Here is an 18,368-nt window from a genome sequence, read left to right as displayed (position 1 = left end):
GTTTAAAATGTGAATAACGTTTTGGATTATTAATTTTTTCATTTTATTTTTTTCATGTATTCTAAAGAATATGTGGGAAAGTAATCATGGAAAAGTTCATAACTCAACAATGAACCAAAATTATGCAATATTATGAAAATCAGCACATCTTTGGTGAGTGAATAATTTTTCAAATAAATAAAAATGTTATTAAACCCTTTCATGACTTATGGGCCACCTTGCACATGGCTTTACACTCACTGAACTGACATTTCCATTCACTTACTCGTGTATTAATTAATTTAAATCCTCTTGTAATAACATCACATTAATGCTTTCTGATGTAATGTTGTTACCCAATTTAGCATAATCAGAAAGTAAAGGAATTATATCATCAAACAATCCCACTCCCCAACACACAACTTTTGACTCTCATCAGCCAACCATCCCATCACTTAAATACTTCACTGTAATGAAGTTCCATTACAGATTATAATAAAATAAATCAAGTTCCACTCAATAGTGTGTGTTGTTATAACAGATGAAATATACATTTGTTCCATTGCATACGTATGTATGCACATATATGTATGCATGCCCATATGTGGAGGCTATGATGATGATGGATGGATGAATAAGATGAGATTTTAGTACCATGGGTGAGCTAAAGTTAGGTTTTCTGGAAACCCCCCCCCCACTCTAGTGATAGAATTGAACTTTTCATGTCACTTCAGACCTCTAATTAGAAAAGTGGTCATCTCATATTGAGCTCCCAAAAGTGTCTATCACCCAAAGACCTTTGCAAATATCCATGAATGGGTCATGGCTGTTTTGTGAAGCCACACCTACAGGCTGGACAGAGATGCTAATCTCAACCAGGCCAGCAATTGAGGATGCTAAATTAAGAATTCAATAACAATCATTCGGTAAATCTGGTAAGTGCAAAATGCTTTAATATTTGATATCATGAGGTACAGGTTTGGAAGATGCACAAACAAAGAACGGTTACTGCCAAGAAGGGCTATACTTGAAATTATAAAGGGGGTGATAATGAGAAGTTCTGTCTTTGTAGTCAACTAGTATCAATACTATGGATTAATAAGTTGTGAAGAAAAGAGGTTAATGAATCATGCGAAGTGATTAGGAAACATCTGAATATAAGCAATGGACAACTGTATAAAACCAAAAGTTATGCAAATAAATAAAGTAGAAGAGAATTGGATGAACAGTGAAATCAGGCAGGCAGTGTGTGAGAAGGTGTTATGAATGAAGTACAAGACAGTTGGTAGTGACTAGATGCACGAGGAATATAAAGTGCTGACTAGAAAAGTGATGAGCATGGTAAAGAAAGAAAAAGGAGAGTATTAGAGGAGACTGGCCAGTCAGGCCAAAGATAATTCAAGGGAATTCTTCTGCTATGTGCCAAACAAAAGGAAAAATAATAGCTATGCCCTTGACCTGATTATTTTACCTAAGTCTTGTAGTGATAAAAAAAAAGTTCCTAAGGATTGAAAAGAAGGCAAAAGCAAAAGCATGGTTCTAGGACTGAAATTTCCAATCATAGAGCAGTCTGTGTATCTGCAGTTGTAGTCACGGTATTGGAGAGAATAGTTAGGAAACAGGATACAGGATTGGACATGTGGACACAGGATTGTCTATTATGGTCAAGCATCAGTTTGTGAATAATAAGGTTTTGTTTATAATATGATGAATGTGTTAGATAAAGGAGATTCAAATACAGAGATAATCTTGGACTTGCAAAGGAATAGAAGATTTTGACAAGAGACTGGTTAGACAGATTAGAGATTGGTCCTCAGAAATACCAACCAGTTGTATATGATGGAGCAGTGTCTTAAAAAAAAATAAAAGATAATATCACTGGTGTGCACCAGGGATCTGTTCTTTGGCTCCTGCTATTAAACTTATTTGATGATATTTCCCGTGGACTAACAGGAGTTGTTTGCTGTTGATACAAAAATTATAAAGAGTGTTGGTGTTTTTGCTGATGTTAATTTCCTTCTGGAAGTTTAGAATAAACTTTCAGCTTGGACAAATGAGTGGGATTGTAATTTTAATAAAATAAATACAAGGCATTGTACTCTGGGGTGCAACTGAGATTGGTGCACTAGTGTTTCAGAAAATTAATGGGATTTGAGATGTGGGGATGGTAGTTATTAATGGACTGAAGCTTATAGTGCACATAGGAAGTATTTCAGTGACTATATGATAAGCAGTACACTGACAAGTAGGGAATAAGGGGTGTAGCACATCAAACCATACATGGACTATTGTGCTGAAATTCGGTCATCTTTCATTGTGATGCAGAAACATTGGAGAGGATCCAGTGATAAGAGGACCATGGCAATATTAAGATTTTGGAATGTTGGTTAGATGGGAGGTGGAAATGTAAATTGCATAGAGTAGAATAGAAGTGATCTGGTAGGGATGTTTAAGTTGGTGAGGGGATTTTATCAGATGAATACAGAGGAGATTATAAAACCAGTGGAAGGTGAGAGGGGAAAAACAAGAGGTCATCCCTGGTAGTTATGAAAGTGTGGCAAAGAAGACTATGAGGGGCTGATTTTTTGCATGGAGAGTAATATATAAATGGAATACATTACCAGAATGCATTGTGAATGCTGGTAGCAGTAGTGTTAATGAATATAAGGTTCAGTATGATAAATATGTTGTCAGTTAACTGTTGCATAAAGTCACACAAAGAATCGGATGACTCTATGGAGGGTGCTGTAATATTTCTTTATTACTCATTGAATGAAATGACAGCAACAAAAAATTGTAATAAAAATAAGTAATTCTGAAGCCAACTTGTTATTTAATTTTTTTTTTTACTTTGTATAAAGTTTTTTTACCTTGGGTATGTTATATATTAAATATACCAAGCAATTTTAAATAAAACTTGGTTTTAATCCTATTTCCCAAGTAAGCAAACAGACAAGTAAGTCAAGTTTGCGCCTGCACGTAGTGCAAGCCTGGGTGACTCCACACGTAGTTCAAGTTCAGGAAACTCGTGGTAAAGGTGGAATAAGCTTTGATCACTATCCTTGGTATTTACCCTTAATGCAAAGCACATCCCCTAGCAGAGATGTATGATGCTATACATTAAAGGCAAAGGCCACTATCCAGACAGGTTTCAACCTTTATTGAGGTCTCATCAGTGGGAGCCAGGCTTAAGAAATGCCAAGGTTTAAGTAATACAGAGCTTATAAATTTTACCTAAACAAGTTGCCACAAGGTGCTTTGACCTTATTAATTAAAAATATCAGGATGAGAGATAGATGTAGAAAGTTTTTTACCTTGGATATGTTATATATTAAATATACCAGCAATTTTAAATAAAACTTGGTTTTAATCCTATTTCCCAAGTAAGCAAACAGACAAGTAAGTCAAGTTTGTGCCTGCACGTAGTGCAAGTCTGGGCGACTCCGCACGTATTGCAAGTCCAGGCAACTCGTGGTAAAGGTGGAATGGTCATGCAATATCATGGGGTTTTTGTATTGATATTGGATTTTCCCGAATTACTACTTTTCCTAATTCACTGATAACTACAAGTGCTCAACTGCTTCTTAAAACCAAACCATTTAAAGCCATCACTCAAGTTCTACAATTCAGCAACATTTACAGTGAGAAACTGATAATCATACGAAGTTAAAAAAAATGGATAAGAAAAAATAGTATATATTTTTGTTTTTCTTATATTTATAAATACAGAAATACTGTTAGCAAGTTTGTCAAAAATATTTCCGTGATTATAATTTTTGATAATAGTGATTTCAATTTCAGTCTATACTACTTCTAGTTCAGAAAGTAACTTCTGTACATTGTCTTGGTGTGCATGCCATTCTCTTAATTTTATTTATTAATGCTATAATTTCTCAACATAGCATATGCATACAGTAATGCCCTACCTTATGCTTCACTTCATTCCATTAATGCTGTAATTTCTCAACATAGCAATTTACACAGTATTATCCTGCCTTATGACAGTCCACTCACACAATTCTCAATTATGACCAATGTGTATTTATATGATGCTGCAATCAATCAATTGATGCCCAGTTTTCGTTTCACATATTTATGATGTTACTCACTACATCTCATCAGAAGATATAGTTGTAAACGAAGTATCAACATCATCCTCCTGGTGAAAGTGACCATGAAATGATCATTTGGGTGATGGCCAGCCATATCAGGAATTTTGTGAGAAAGGGTTATATTTGGAAGTATAAGGCAGGTGATGGCTTGCAGCAGTATCGTGAAATGAGGAACTGGATGGGAAGAAAATTAATGCTGCTTGTTCTCTACTCAGGAACTGTTTGGCAAAGGCAATGACTGAGTCTATTTCAAAGGTCAGGAGATTAAATATGGTAAGTGTAAAATGGATTACTGAAGAGGTGAAGCATGCAATCTGGAAGAAATAAGAATTGTAGAGATGGTACAAGATGAATGGCAATAATCAGTTACATGAGGAGTACAAAGATTAAGCAAGGAAGGTGACTTGCTTGGTAAGGGTAGCAAAAGGGAAGTATGTGCAGAAGTTAGCAAATGAGGCTAAAAGAAATTCTATTCAGTTTTTTTATATGCAGCCATTAGAAGAAAGAATAATTATGGAAGGATGATATGGTTGGAGAAAATGGTAGAATAATAACCACTGAGGAGGATATAGTAAAGATTCTAAATCAGGAATTCATATGGGTATTTCATCCTTGTGAAAATAACATCATGCAGAACTTGAGAGCACTCGGAATGGAGAAGGAACCAATGATGATGAATGAGCAGGAGGTATGTGAAGAGTTGAGTAAACTTGATGGTTATATCACCATGTGTCTTGAGGAAATGTTCTAAAGAGTTAAGAACAGCTTTAACTTACATTTTTAACATGAGTCTTAGATTAACCCAAGTTCCAAAGGAGTGAAAAGATGGCAAAATTGCTTCATCACTTCATAAAGGGCATGATAAAACTAAGGGTTCGAATTATAGCCAATCAACTTATCTGGAGTTGTGGTCAAGATGTTGGAGAAGTTAGTGAGGACAAGGATTCTGAAATAGGTTGATAGCAGCAGAATTCTCTTTAATGGGTTTGCTAAAGGAAGATCATGCTTTGGCAATCTGCTTACTTATTATAACAAGGTGACGAGTACATTGGACAAGGGTATGCATATACAGTAGTATATTTAGATTTTGCAAAGGCTTTTGATAGATCTGCCACATGACAACCTTAAACTGAAACTGAAAAAGATGAGTTTGAATAGTATATTAGCACACTGGATTGGAGAATTGCTGTCTGATTCTCCAATAGGCATCAACAGGTCATGGGGGGAGGTTTGCAGATGATGCAAGGTTGGGGATAGTTATGAGAAGTAGAGCAGATCTTGGAGCTTTGCAAAGGAACATAAATAGACTTTCTGAATGGGCGAGAATTTCAAGAACCAAACCTTTGAGATTCAGTGGCAAATCTTAAAGGAAACATTGAACAATTCAGCCAGAGAGGCATACAGTGAGGTTGTTTGTAAGGATAGAAAAATCAGAACTACATGGTGGACTCAAGAAGTTAAAGATGCAGTGAAGGAAAAGAAAGCATATCGAAAGTTCCTGGCAAATAAGTTAGCTTGTGCTCTTAGAAAATACAGAAAAAAATGTAAGAAAGTGAAGCACTATGTAAAACTACCTAGTAAAAGTCATGGGAAGAGTTTGGTAAGCACATAGAAAATAAATATCAGGAAGGTGGCAAAATATTCTGGAGGCTATTGAAAAAGCTTAGAAATGGAGGAAAACGTGGTGTAAAGGGAATCAGAGATAGTCAAGGCAACATGAAAACTGAAGATAATGATATTCTAGATGTCTGCAGTAATTATTGCAAAAGACTGCTAAATGAAACAGGCAGTGTCAGCATGGTGGTAGAAAACTCCCAACAGAAATGCAGTCTGGAATACATAATACTTGAAGTAGAAAAAGTCATCAAAAACCAGAAATGTAGAAAGGCAGTTGGAGTAGGTAAAATTCGGCTAGAAATGCTCAAATATGCAGGTTTAAAAGTTTTACAGTGGCTGCATTACATAATTCAGAAGGTCTGGTCAGAGGGTCAAATTCCAGAGGATTGGAGCATACCTCTCATAGTATCCATATATAAAAGAGGGAAATAAAACTGAATATGAGAATTACAGAGGTATTTCAACTGAGTGTTCTTGATAAGATTTATGCAAATATACTTGAGAAGCAGCTAAGAACAATTATGGAAGGGAAGCTTGGTGAAGAATAAGCTGGTTTCAGGCCAAATAGGTTATCAGGATCAGATTGTTTTAACACAAATAGTTGAAAAATCTTGGGAATATAACAAGGATTTGTACTTAAGTTTTGTTGATCTGGAAAATGCATATGACAAGCAGCCAAGAGGAAAGCTCTTCAAAACGCTACAGTTAAACGGTGTAAATGGGACATTATATCAAGCAATACATAGTCTCTATTTAAGTTGTAAGTCGGCAGTTAGAATTGAAGAAGGTATAGGAAGATGGTTTGAAGTAAAATCAGGTGTGCGACAAGGGTGCACATTATCTCTACTGTTATTCATTATCTATATGGATCGCAGCATGAACGAAAGTGGTATTAAACCTGATTTTAAAATTGTAGATGTTAATCTCAACTCTTTACTTTATGCACATGATATTATTATTATTATTTATGGCATCTCCATGGATTCCGATGATTCATTGTGGGAGACCCAAATCAACTGTCATACCTCTCTTTGAATCCATTCACTGCCAGGGAACTCACAACCAATTCTGGCAATCCATTCCACTCATTTACTACTCTCCACTGAAAAAATCTAGTCCACACACTCCTACTAACCACATTCTTACAGAACTTCCATGGATGGCCCCCAGTTCTCTGACTATTTGTCATATATTGAAAATTTTCACTTGCATCAATTTTATAAATCCCCTTTAATATCTTAAAAGTTTCTATCATGTCCCCTCTTTTCTGCCTATCAACTAAACTTTGTAACCCACAAATCTTCAACCTTTCCTCATAGGGAGTATTCCATAGACCTGTCACCATCTTGGGCAGTTGTCTCAAACTTTTCGACCATCTCCTGGTCCCCAGGTGACCAAATCTGTACGGAATAGTCAAGATGTGGCCGAGGGATAATAACTTCTTTATCTTTACTTGTCAGCATGTTTTTCTACCAATTTGTTCAGCTACTCTACTTTCTGCTACATGCCCTCTGAACTTTAACTCTTTGTGCACCACCATCCCCAAGTCCTCAGCCTCATCAATTTCGTGCAAACCAATACCATTAATGTGATACACCATATGCAACCCCTTCAACCCAAAGTGCACAACCTTCCACTCTGCAATATTAAATTGACAATCATTATCTCCTGCCCACAATGCCAATCCAGCCAAATCATCAAACAGAATATCTACATCACCTTTATCAACTGTTGCTCTCACCATTTGCATCATCATCAGCAGCAAACAACTGAATATCTCCTCTCTTTCCCTATGTCATTGATATACAAACTAAGAGTAGTGGCCCTAGTACTGAACCCTGAGGTATTCCACTAGTCACCATCATTTTCCTAGACTCCACTCCTACATATACCACTTTCTGGTGTCTGTATGTAAGCATACCCCTATTCATGCTACTAGCCTCATATCTATTTCCATCCTCTCCAGTTTTGTAATATTTTTCCATGTAGTATTCTGTCAAATACCTTGGCAAAGTCGAGCAGTACATTGTATTGCCATTGATTGAATGATTAGTCTCATCTATCCCTTCAGGACGGGTAGAGTTCCCTAATGAGGGATTCACAACGAATTTAAGGCAGCCGGTTCGTGACTCCTTGCTACATCCCCCTAAGATGTAGCCATTATCTTTATCGAATTCTGCTGTCAATTTATTATAAAATGTGAATAAGTTACTAAGACAGGACCTACCCTTTACAAAGCCATGCTGCCCACTATAGAATATCGCATCCCTATCCACCCACTGTTTTGTATTTTACCTTTCATTTTAACAACCACTCCATATATACTTATATTATACTTATGAATATAAATCCAGTACAAGCCTGCAAGATTCTCTAACTAAATTGAATAACTGTTGTAATAAATTTGGTATGAAAATCAGCAATAAAAAGACAAAGACAATGAAAACAGGCAGAAACACTGAAAACATAAACTGTATTCTGAATGGGAAACTATAGAAGTAAAACATTTCAGCTATTTAGGCACAATTTCTAGTGAAGATGGTAAATTAAACATATAAATAGGCAACAGAATTAGTAAAGCTGGTATGGTAGAAGTGTCAACTGAATATATTTATATGTACCAGGAAAGAAATTAGTCAAAACACTAACAAGATGGTGCTCAAACCAATTTTAACTAATGGATCTGAGTGCTGGGTTAGAAATAATACACTTGATCAAAGACTGGAGACCTCTAACATGAGAGTTCTGAGAAAGATTAGTGGAGTGAACAGATAGCATCAATGGCAGTATTGCATCAAAAACGAGGATATTAGTATAGAACTTGCCATTGTTAGCATTTAGGAATGTGTTAGTAGAGCTAATCTCAGGTGGTATGGTCACTTAAACAGAATGGGAGAGGAAAAATTAGCAAAACAAGTGTTCTCTGCCAGGTTGGCAGGAAAGAGACCCAGAGGAAGACCAAGATGTATATAGATTGATACAGTAAAAATTGCCTTAAAAGATGGAAATATGAGATCTCATAATGATGGAGTCTTGACAGATAACATTGATTTAGAGGAAAATTGTTGATCGGAAGTTAGTAATGGTATAACTTTTTCATGTAGTACTATCATAATTATCCTATACATCCCCTAAGGGTAGATATCATGAATTTGATGATAATGAAACGTAAGGTTTTAAAATTTGGGAAGCAAAGTGGGATGCATGTGGATATTTTAGAGGAGGTGGAGGAGATGAAAGATCTGGTTGTGATGGTGGATAGGGACTTAAAAATTTCATGCATATTTTACATAATTTGCTGTGTTGTGAGGGCAACACAGCAGATTATGGGAATGATGCTGAGAACACTGATGTGCAGAAGGAAGGATGTTATGATTGCACTGTATAACGCTTTGATCAGGCTGCATATGGATTACTGTGCACAAATTTAGTTGCCTGGTTTTTAAAAGGATAATGAGTTGTTGAAGCTCAGAAATGATTGACTAAGTCAGTTTCTGGTCTCTGGAATGTGAAATATTGAGGACAGATTGAGAGAATGCAAATTACATAGACTAGCGGATAGAAGGAAGAGGGGAGACATGATCGAGATATACAAGTTGGTAAGGGATAATTACTAGATTAACATGGAAGATTTTTCATAGAATATCTGGAGACAGAGGGAGAACAAGAGGCCATCTCTGGAAGCTGTATAGGACCGGTGTGAGTAATGGAACAAGGACTAGTTGCATGGAGAGAGAGAGAGAGAGATAGGTGATTGGAATGCATTGCCTGAGAGTGTGGTGAGTGCAGAGATTGTGAATGCATTTAAGCCAAGGTATGATGAGCTGTGCATGTGAGAGTGGGACCTCCCGTGATGAGTCTCTTGACTACATGGAGGTCTGTTGATAATAATAATCACTCTGCGTTTCAGTATTTCATTTGCTGTGATTACAAGTTTGTAACATGTTTTACTGTCTGTTATTAATGATAGCAGATAAAAATCAAAGTAAGGGTACTTTGCTTCCAATGAAAAGACGACTTGTAAACCTACCATTCTGGATTCAATTGTCATTTTATTTAGCGCTCATGTAAAATTGGTGATTTTTATCTGTTTTATTTTTTTCTTAGAAAGTTAATGTTTTATAGTATGTATTTTTATAGACTTACGGATTTGTGTTTTTGTATTTGATGCTTTCATAACATTTTTATTCAGATATTGCAATATTAAATAGTGTTGTATAACTGAGCCAAAATGCACAAGAAGGCACAACATTGGCTGTGTAGAAGATATGGATGTGAGGTTTTGGATGTGGATAAGCTTGTGAGAAGAATGGATTTGTATAAGAGGGACAGTCTACACTTGAATATGTCTGGCATCAGGAATCTTGAGGACACACGTGAGAATAAAAGTGAATTAATCCCCAAAAAAAGCAAAATTAAAACAGATTATTAGACAGATGATGTGGGAATTACAGAAAGTAGAGAGGCATTTAAACATAAGAACAACAAAAAAATGAGAAACAAAGCACAGAATCAGACAAGATATTACATAGCAAAATTAAGGTAGGTAAAGTTGATTAGAAAAAAGAAGGATATTATTTGATATGGTAACTATCATAAACATGCCATAAATAAATGGGTTATTACTTCAAGTTTTCCCAGAGCAGAAATTAAATATAGTAAACACAATTGAAAAACAAAAAAGAAAGGCAAAAGAGATGGTAATTCCAGTAGAGATGAATGACTTAATAATAAATTCAGTATGAGAGGATATGAAAGGATTGTTGGAAGAAGCGAGCAAAGGAGAAAGTGAAAATCTTAAATATGTTACCTAGATATGCTAGAAACGAATTAAGAATATAGGCTGATGGCAAACAATTTGATCCATAGGCTGTGTAGAAAGAATGGATGTGAGGTTTTGAATGTGGGTAAGTAACTTTGAGAGAAGAATGGATTTGTATAAGAGGAACAGTCTACACTTGAGTCCATCTGCATCAGGAATCTTGAGAAATTATTAATTGTTACAAGACCTAAACCAGAGTGAGGGAAACTAGATTATGATGGGAGGAATGAGAATCTTTGTGTAAGAGTGACAATGTTATCTAACTGGATTAACGACAGCAATGTGCATTATCATGGAAATGATTATGAAGAAAGAACAATTGTGCTTTGTCCTGTTTAGAAGTATCAAGCACGTGCAAAGATGCCTGCATAAGTAAGACATCAGATTTCTGAAAGTTGTCCAACAGTGCATGCAGACTAGAGAGAAGAGTAGATAAAAAAGCATGTTGCTAGCTTATTATGTCTGTACACAAATACTAGGAGTATCACAAACAGAGGGCTAGAGTTTGGTGAATACGTTGAAACCTCTTTGCACTTGATAACAATTAATATATCTGCTACTGAGTGTCAAGATTACAGTATTTTTAAGAAGAATAGAAAGGATGGGGTGCTTAAGGGTCAAAGCTGTATAACTCAGAGGAGACTTCCACATAGCCTTTAAAGGTATGCGGAGAACCGACCAGGGCTTCTGACCTAATGTCCAATCTTCACCTTCTCGTGGTGCATCCTGTTGGGTATCTACCTGGATACTGAACAAACGACGATGGGCTGGCAATTTGGGATTTAGCCGACCAAATTGTATTCTTATTGGCTTAAACCAATATACAAAATGATGGTACAACATGACGAAGACAATGAAAATAGGTAGATTTATTGAAAATGTCAACTGTATTGTGAACGGGGAACCTGTGGAACAAGTAAAACATTTCAGCTACTTAGGCATGATTTTTAGTGAAGATGGTAAATTAAATATGGAAATAGACAACAGAATCAACAAAGCTGGTATGGTAGGAAGTCAATTGAATAAGAGAGAAATTAGTCAGAACACTAAATTAGCTGTATACAAGACAGTGTTCAAACCAGTTTTAACTCATGGATCTGAGAACTGGGTCAGAAGTAAAACACTTGACCAAAGACTAGAGACCGCAAATATGAGAGTCCTGAGAAAGATTAGAGGCGTGAACAGATGGCATCAATGGCAATATCATATTAAAAACGAGGATATTAGGAAAGAACTTGACATTGTCAGCATCCAGGAATGCATTAGCAGAGCTAATCTCAGGTGGTTTGGTCACTTAAACAGAATGGGCAAGGAAAGATTAGCAAAACAAGTGTTCTCTGCCAGGTTGGCAGGAAAACAACCCAGAGGAAGACCAAGATATAGGTGGATTGATATGGTACAAAATGCCTTAGATGACAGAAATATAAGATCTGATAATGTTGGAGTCTTGACAAGTAACAGACTGATTTGGAGGAAAATTGTAGATAGGAAGTTAGTAATGATGTAAATTTTTCATGTAGTACTATTATATCCTGTACACCCTTTGAGGGTACATGTCAGGAATTTGATGATGATGAAAGAAAGGATAAGAGGAGGGTGTGCAGCTACTGATATTGGTTGATTTTGAGCGTGGTTAACATTGAAAGCTATGACTGCAATACTAGTAACAATTTTCTATGAGACAGATCAATCAAGATCAAGTATCATATAGGGTGTTGTTACTGATCTAGTGGATGGATTGCTAGTGACAATAAAATGCATGACCAAATAAAGATAATGATACATGCGAAACAAGTAATCATCATGGGGTGAGGGAGAACTTCATCTAAATATTGATTGGGTAGCAATGAAACTAAATTTATTGAGCTTGCAAAAGCTCAATAATTTTAGCTCTAGAAACACATTCCAATATTACACCATATAAGTATTTTCTAAATGCTTTCTATGCACTGCTGATATCCTTCCCATCCAATAACTGATTCCATGTGACAGAACTCAGCATATTCGTCCATTGGTCATAATTTCCTTCTTTGTAATTCAGTATATAATCTTTTCCGAATGGAATATTCATACCATAGCGACATCCCAAGTTATGGAACAACACGATCATTGTTGCTGATAGTTATGCCTTTAACTAACCCCCCCCCGACTGCAGTCAGTTTTAACACTCTTTGACGTCAAGTTCCTTCTGTCATGTTTTCTTGAGGATGTTCAGTTAAAGGAATAACTATCTGCAACAACGATTGTGTCGTTGCTGATAGTTATTCCTTTAACTGATTATTATATTCCGTTATATTTGTATAAATATAAATGTCCTATTTATACAAATATAAATAGGACAGTAGCAAAATGGATGTACAATTAAGTAAAAGATTCTTAAGAAAAAGATGATGTAGTAGAAATACCACGTCACGGAAATTATAAGGAGCAGGCCAGAAGAGTTACAATTATTGTATGGAAAACTAAGTCTGAGTATGAAAAGAAACTACCTTTGCAATCTAAATGTAATCCAGAAGAATTCTATCATTATGATGGATGCAAAAAAAAAAAAAAGAATAAAGAAAGAAAATGAATTAACTACTTGAATGCAGATGGTGTGAGGATAACAGATGCAGAAGAGGTTATTCAACTAATCAGTGCCTATTTTGCTAAGAGCTATCAATATAATGTATGCAACATTGAGCTCACTGCTAATTCTTTGCAGGATGAAGAAACTCAGGTGTATGGGGGGGGGGAGATGCTAGAACTGCTCACAAATTGAATATGAACTTGGCAATAGGGGTTAAACAGGATGTCAGCATGGATAATAAAAGTATTCAGCTGGACTGGCTATGTAATTTGAGTCTCAGCACAGGAAGATTCCACAGAAAATCTGCATTTTGTAATGAATGGCATGGGTTTACTAAGGAAAAGTCATGTTTGAGCAACTTGCTCACATTTTATAACAACATTACTGGAGAGTTAGACAAAGGGAATGGATACCTCTGGACTTTGCTGCTTTTGACAGGATATAGCATGAAAGACTGTTGAATAAATCGAAGAATATGGGATTGGATTATTAAAATATTAGTGTGGATAAGAAGGTGGCTGAGTGACAGGTATGAAAAAGTAGTGAATGGGAATATGAGTCTACAAGATTTAAGGTAACCAGTTGTGTATCCCAGGGATCAGTCCTTGGTCCATTGTAATTCAATCTTTACATTAATAATATTGAGAAGGATTTAACAAGTCATGGACAGATATTTACTGATTAATAGGTAGGATGATAAGGAATGCAGCTGACATTTTCAGTATCTGCAGAATGATTTGAATGGGCTGAAATTATGGGCACGTGAATATGGCTCTCAGGTCAATGTTATGTAAATATGAAATCATGTACTTTGGTGTGTTGAGATGTCAATGCTATATTGGTGGGATTATACTATAAGAAACTGATCAGGCCAGGGGCTATGGAGCTTAGTTAGATAGAAAGTGGACGTTCAGGGATAATATTGAAAAGACTGCAAATGCAATCTCAGATGATAATTGCCATGCTAAAATGAACACCGACATATAAGGATAAAGAAGTCATCTTAACATTTACAAGGTTTCGATATGATCTCACTTGGACTACTGTATGCAGATCTGGTATCCTGGTTTCTGTAGTAATGCAAATACAGTGCAGAGGATGCAGATGAGCATTAAAGATGATATCAAGACTACAGAATGCAGATTATGAGAACAAATTGAGAATTTGTGGACTGCAGACACTGTGATATGAATGAGACTTTGGAAAGGGTCATACAGGATACCAATAGATGGAATTTTTCATTTTATAGAGGGTGAGGTGAGGATGGGAAGGCATTTATGGAAGTTGAGAATGAATGCAGTCAAGATGGAAATGAGATCTAGCTTTTTCTCTTATAAAATAGTGCATGATTGGAATGGATTGCCATTGGAGGTGGTGAGTGCAGGTAGTGTGAATGAATTGAAGACAAGATATGACAACTAGTGCAGGTGATAGATATATATGGCTTCCATATATCTATCATCTCATTGAGGCCATATAGATATCTGGCTTCAATGAGATCCCTAAAAGTCTGTCTTAATAATAATAATAATAGTATTATATATATATATATATTGACAAAGGTGTGGCAAACTGAGATGGTTGCAAGCTAAATATACCTTGCACTATTGTTGTTACAGTTGCTGAAAACAAAAATAAAGTTCTCAGTGAAGTGAAAAGTGCTATACCAATTGATACTACAGTTTATCATTTTACATAGTATAGTTATCCATTTCTAACCTCGTTGTTTGTGAAAATTATTCTAAATTTTTAATTTTCATAATTGATGTAAATAATTTTTTTACATCATTTATATGACTGCTTAAACACGTTATTAAATCAGCGCATGCAACTACAGATTAAAAAACAAATAAAACAAAAAAAAAACAATGATTTTCCCACATCGCTGGAAACAATCACGTTGTATGAGCAGGGTATGTCTGTATTTGGAAAATTCGTGGTTAGAAATTATGCATCATAATATTTGAAATGCAGTCTGAAGGCTGATTCAAGTTTCGAAAATACTACTCTCAACCAAGGATTTACAAATTATGCACATATAACTGGAGTTTCTATTCTATAATTGTTTTCAATAAATTTAAGCAATATAGAGATTCAGTGCATGGTAAACCCCCCCCCCCCTTCCCAAATAATGAGTTTTACAGATTGACAGCTTGCATTAACAAACTGAATTCACCACTCAGAAAATTCTGGAAATTTTATGACACACTTTTTAGCTACTCGGCTCTACTGAAACTAACTAAATTTATTAATTTATTTCTCACTAAAGCTTACTTACCATTATTGCCTCTAATAAAAGCATCACCATATTTGTTTTTTAACTGGCCATTAACATACTCTTCTGTCTGTTCTAAAGCTATATTCATGTAACCATCCAAACAGGCTAAAACACCTACAGTTTTTGGAAAAGAGTAGTGAACAAAAATTACAAACAGTTTCTAGAGGATAAATCAAGTATTATGAAGTTAAAACAGTAAAATATCATGATGGTAATACTGCTCTTATAAACTTGAAAAAAGTGCCTTATTTGATGGCTGACAGATATATAAAAAAAAAAAAAATACCTTCCTTTTTTAATAAATGAACATTCAGCACTAAATAAAATATTTTTAACACTAGACTTCCATAGAGCAAAGACATTGCAGGAGATCCCCACTGTCAAAGAAATCAAACTGTGTCTTCAACTCTATTTAAGAATAGAATTTCAAAGATAATGTTAATATTCTTGGGACTATGCTCAACATCAGGATCAAGAGATTAAAAAAAAATAAAATAATTTTTAAAAAAATATGAGGATCTATTATCAAGAATAATAAGTGAAGAACAGGGGGGGGGGGGGCGGTTAAATGAAACCCTACCATGAATATTGTAAACCACATGTGCAGTGAGCTTAATGTGATCTCACACTGAGCAATGAATATCATTTAAAATTGAACTTGAAAAACCATATTTATGAATTAACTATATCATAATGGAAAATAACACCTATGGCACAACTTCCTCCTAAGTACCATCTCAGTAACCTGGTTTTTTTATTCATAAAGAGTAAATGAATACATGATAGTTTGCTGCATTATCCATATATCCATTTGTGCTGAGGACTGTGACCTGAGAGCTTCCTATTTTAATTATTATTTATATAATAGAAAAAGAATACACTATTCAACCAATCAAAACATCCTTTAATAACTGGTTCAAATCCAGATTTTTGTTAAAATATGTAATATTCTTCATATTTTAATAAAGCTCAAGTGAATTATTTTGTAATCACTTCACAAAAAAGGACAACAAACAGTTTTTAAAATAGAATTTTAAAAATTGTGTATATATATATATATATACACAATTTTAAGTACATTGTATATTTACAAGCAAAATTTACGTGTAATGAATAAAAAAAAATTAACAATTAAACCAAAGCGCAAAATCACACTTTCCATCCAGTCTTACCAGATAATTATTGAATTCATCTGGAAAATGTTACTGAAATGCATAAAATACATTGGAAAAAAAGTATTACTTCATTCCCTTCATGTATTATTAAAAAAGGAAGGTAACCATTTCACATCCAGGTTCCCTAGAACAGCGCTTCCCAAACTGTGGGCCCCTTGGGGCCATACTTTTGTTGAGGAAGGGCCTTAAAATAATGAAAACAAATTTAAAATGCTTTAAGTAGATTTTTTTTAATCTTAAAAGAAACGTATTTAATTTTTATTATTTCTTTTTTGTTCTTACATTTTAATGGAAAAAATCGCACATTGGTGTTGGTTCATAAATTTTGCTTCTTGCATATTTCGGCGCTTAATGAATATTAGTAAATATATGCTTATTCATATAAGTTTCACTTCAAAGTTCATCATCATCATCATCAAATTCCTGACATGTACCCTCAAGGGGTGTACAGGATATGATAGTATTACATGAAAAATTTACATCATTACTAACTTCCTATCTACAATTTTCCTCCAAATCAGTCTGTTACTTGTCAAGACTCCAACATTATCAGTTCTTATATTTCTATCGTCTAAGGCACTTTGTACTGTATCGATCCACCTATATCTTGGTCTTCCTCTGGGTCATTTTCCTGCCAACCTGGCAGAGAACACTTGCTTTGCTAATCTTTCCTCGCCCATTCTGTTTAAGTGACCATACCACCTGAGATTAGCTCTGCTAAAACATTCCTGGATGCTGACAATGTCTAGTTCTTTCCTAATATCCTCGTTTTTAATACGATATTGCCATTGTTGCCATCTGTTCACACCTCTAATCTTTCTCAGGACTCTCATATTTGCGGTCTCTAGTCTTTGGTCAAGTGTTTTACTTCTGACCCAGTTCTCAGATCCATAAGTTAAAACTGGTTTGAACACTGTCTTGTATACAACTAATTTAGTGTTCTGACTAATTTCTCTCTTATTCCATATGAATTTATTCAATTGACTTCCTACCATACCAGCTTTGTTGATTCTGTTGTCTATTTCCATGTTTAATTTACCATCTTCACTAAAAATCGTGCCTAAGTAGCTGAAATGTTTTACTTGTTCCACAGGTTCCCTGTTCACAACACAGTTGACATTTTCAACAATTCTACTGTTTTCATTGTCTTTTTAATGCTGACCTTCATACCATATCTATTACAACAGTTATTCAATTTAGTCAGGGAATCTTGCAAACTTGTAGCGGATTTATCTAGAAGTATAACATCGTCCGCATAAAGCAAAGAGCTGACATTAACATCTCCAATTCTGATATCATGTTTAATACCACTTTCTTTCATAATTTGATCCATATAGATAATGAATAACAGAGGGAATAATGTACATCTTTGTCTCACACCAGATTTGACATTACACCATCTTCCTGTACTTCCTTCAATTCTAACTGCTGATTTACAATTCAAATAAAGATTAAGTATTGCTTGATATAATGCCCCATTAACACCATATAACAGTAGCGTATTGAATAGCTTCTCTCTTGGCACCTTGTCATATGTATTTTCCAGTTCGACAAAGCTTAAATACAGATCTTTGTTATCTTCCCATGCTTTCTCAACTATTTGTCATAAAGTGAAGATCTGATCCTGACAGCCTCTATTTGGCCTGAATCCAGCTTGTCCTTCACCAAGCTTTTCTTCCACAATTCTTCTCAACCGTTTCTTAAGTATGCTTGCATAGATCTTGCCAGGAACACCCAGTAGGAAATACCTTGTAATTCTCACATTCAGTTTTATTTCCATTCTTATATATGGGTACTATTAGAGCTCTACACCAAT

General features: G+C 35.1%; 1 protein-coding gene across 5 annotated transcripts in view; it reads right to left on the bottom strand.

Moving 5' to 3' along the window:
- Positions 1–18,368, bottom strand: part of LOC150100430 (U6 snRNA-associated Sm-like protein LSm6) — a 126,291-nt gene that overhangs the window by 14,223 nt on the left and 93,700 nt on the right. For all 5 annotated transcript variants that reach the window (XM_090402812.1, XM_090402809.1, XM_090402810.1 and 2 more), the window contains exon 3: positions 15,378–15,491. In XM_090402812.1, the coding sequence (XP_090258938.1) occupies positions 15,378–15,491 (114 nt within the window). The remainder of the gene's footprint in view (positions 1–15,377; positions 15,492–18,368) is intronic.

This window comes from Typopeltis vanoorti, chromosome 13 (assembly GCF_054136105.1).
Source record: "Typopeltis vanoorti isolate ZY-2024b chromosome 13, IOZ_Tvanoo_1.0, whole genome shotgun sequence".
NCBI classification, from domain to species: domain Eukaryota; kingdom Metazoa; phylum Arthropoda; class Arachnida; order Uropygi; family Thelyphonidae; genus Typopeltis; species Typopeltis vanoorti.
The sequence above is the reverse complement of the archived record's forward strand: the minus strand, read 5'-3'. Positions and strand labels throughout refer to the sequence as shown.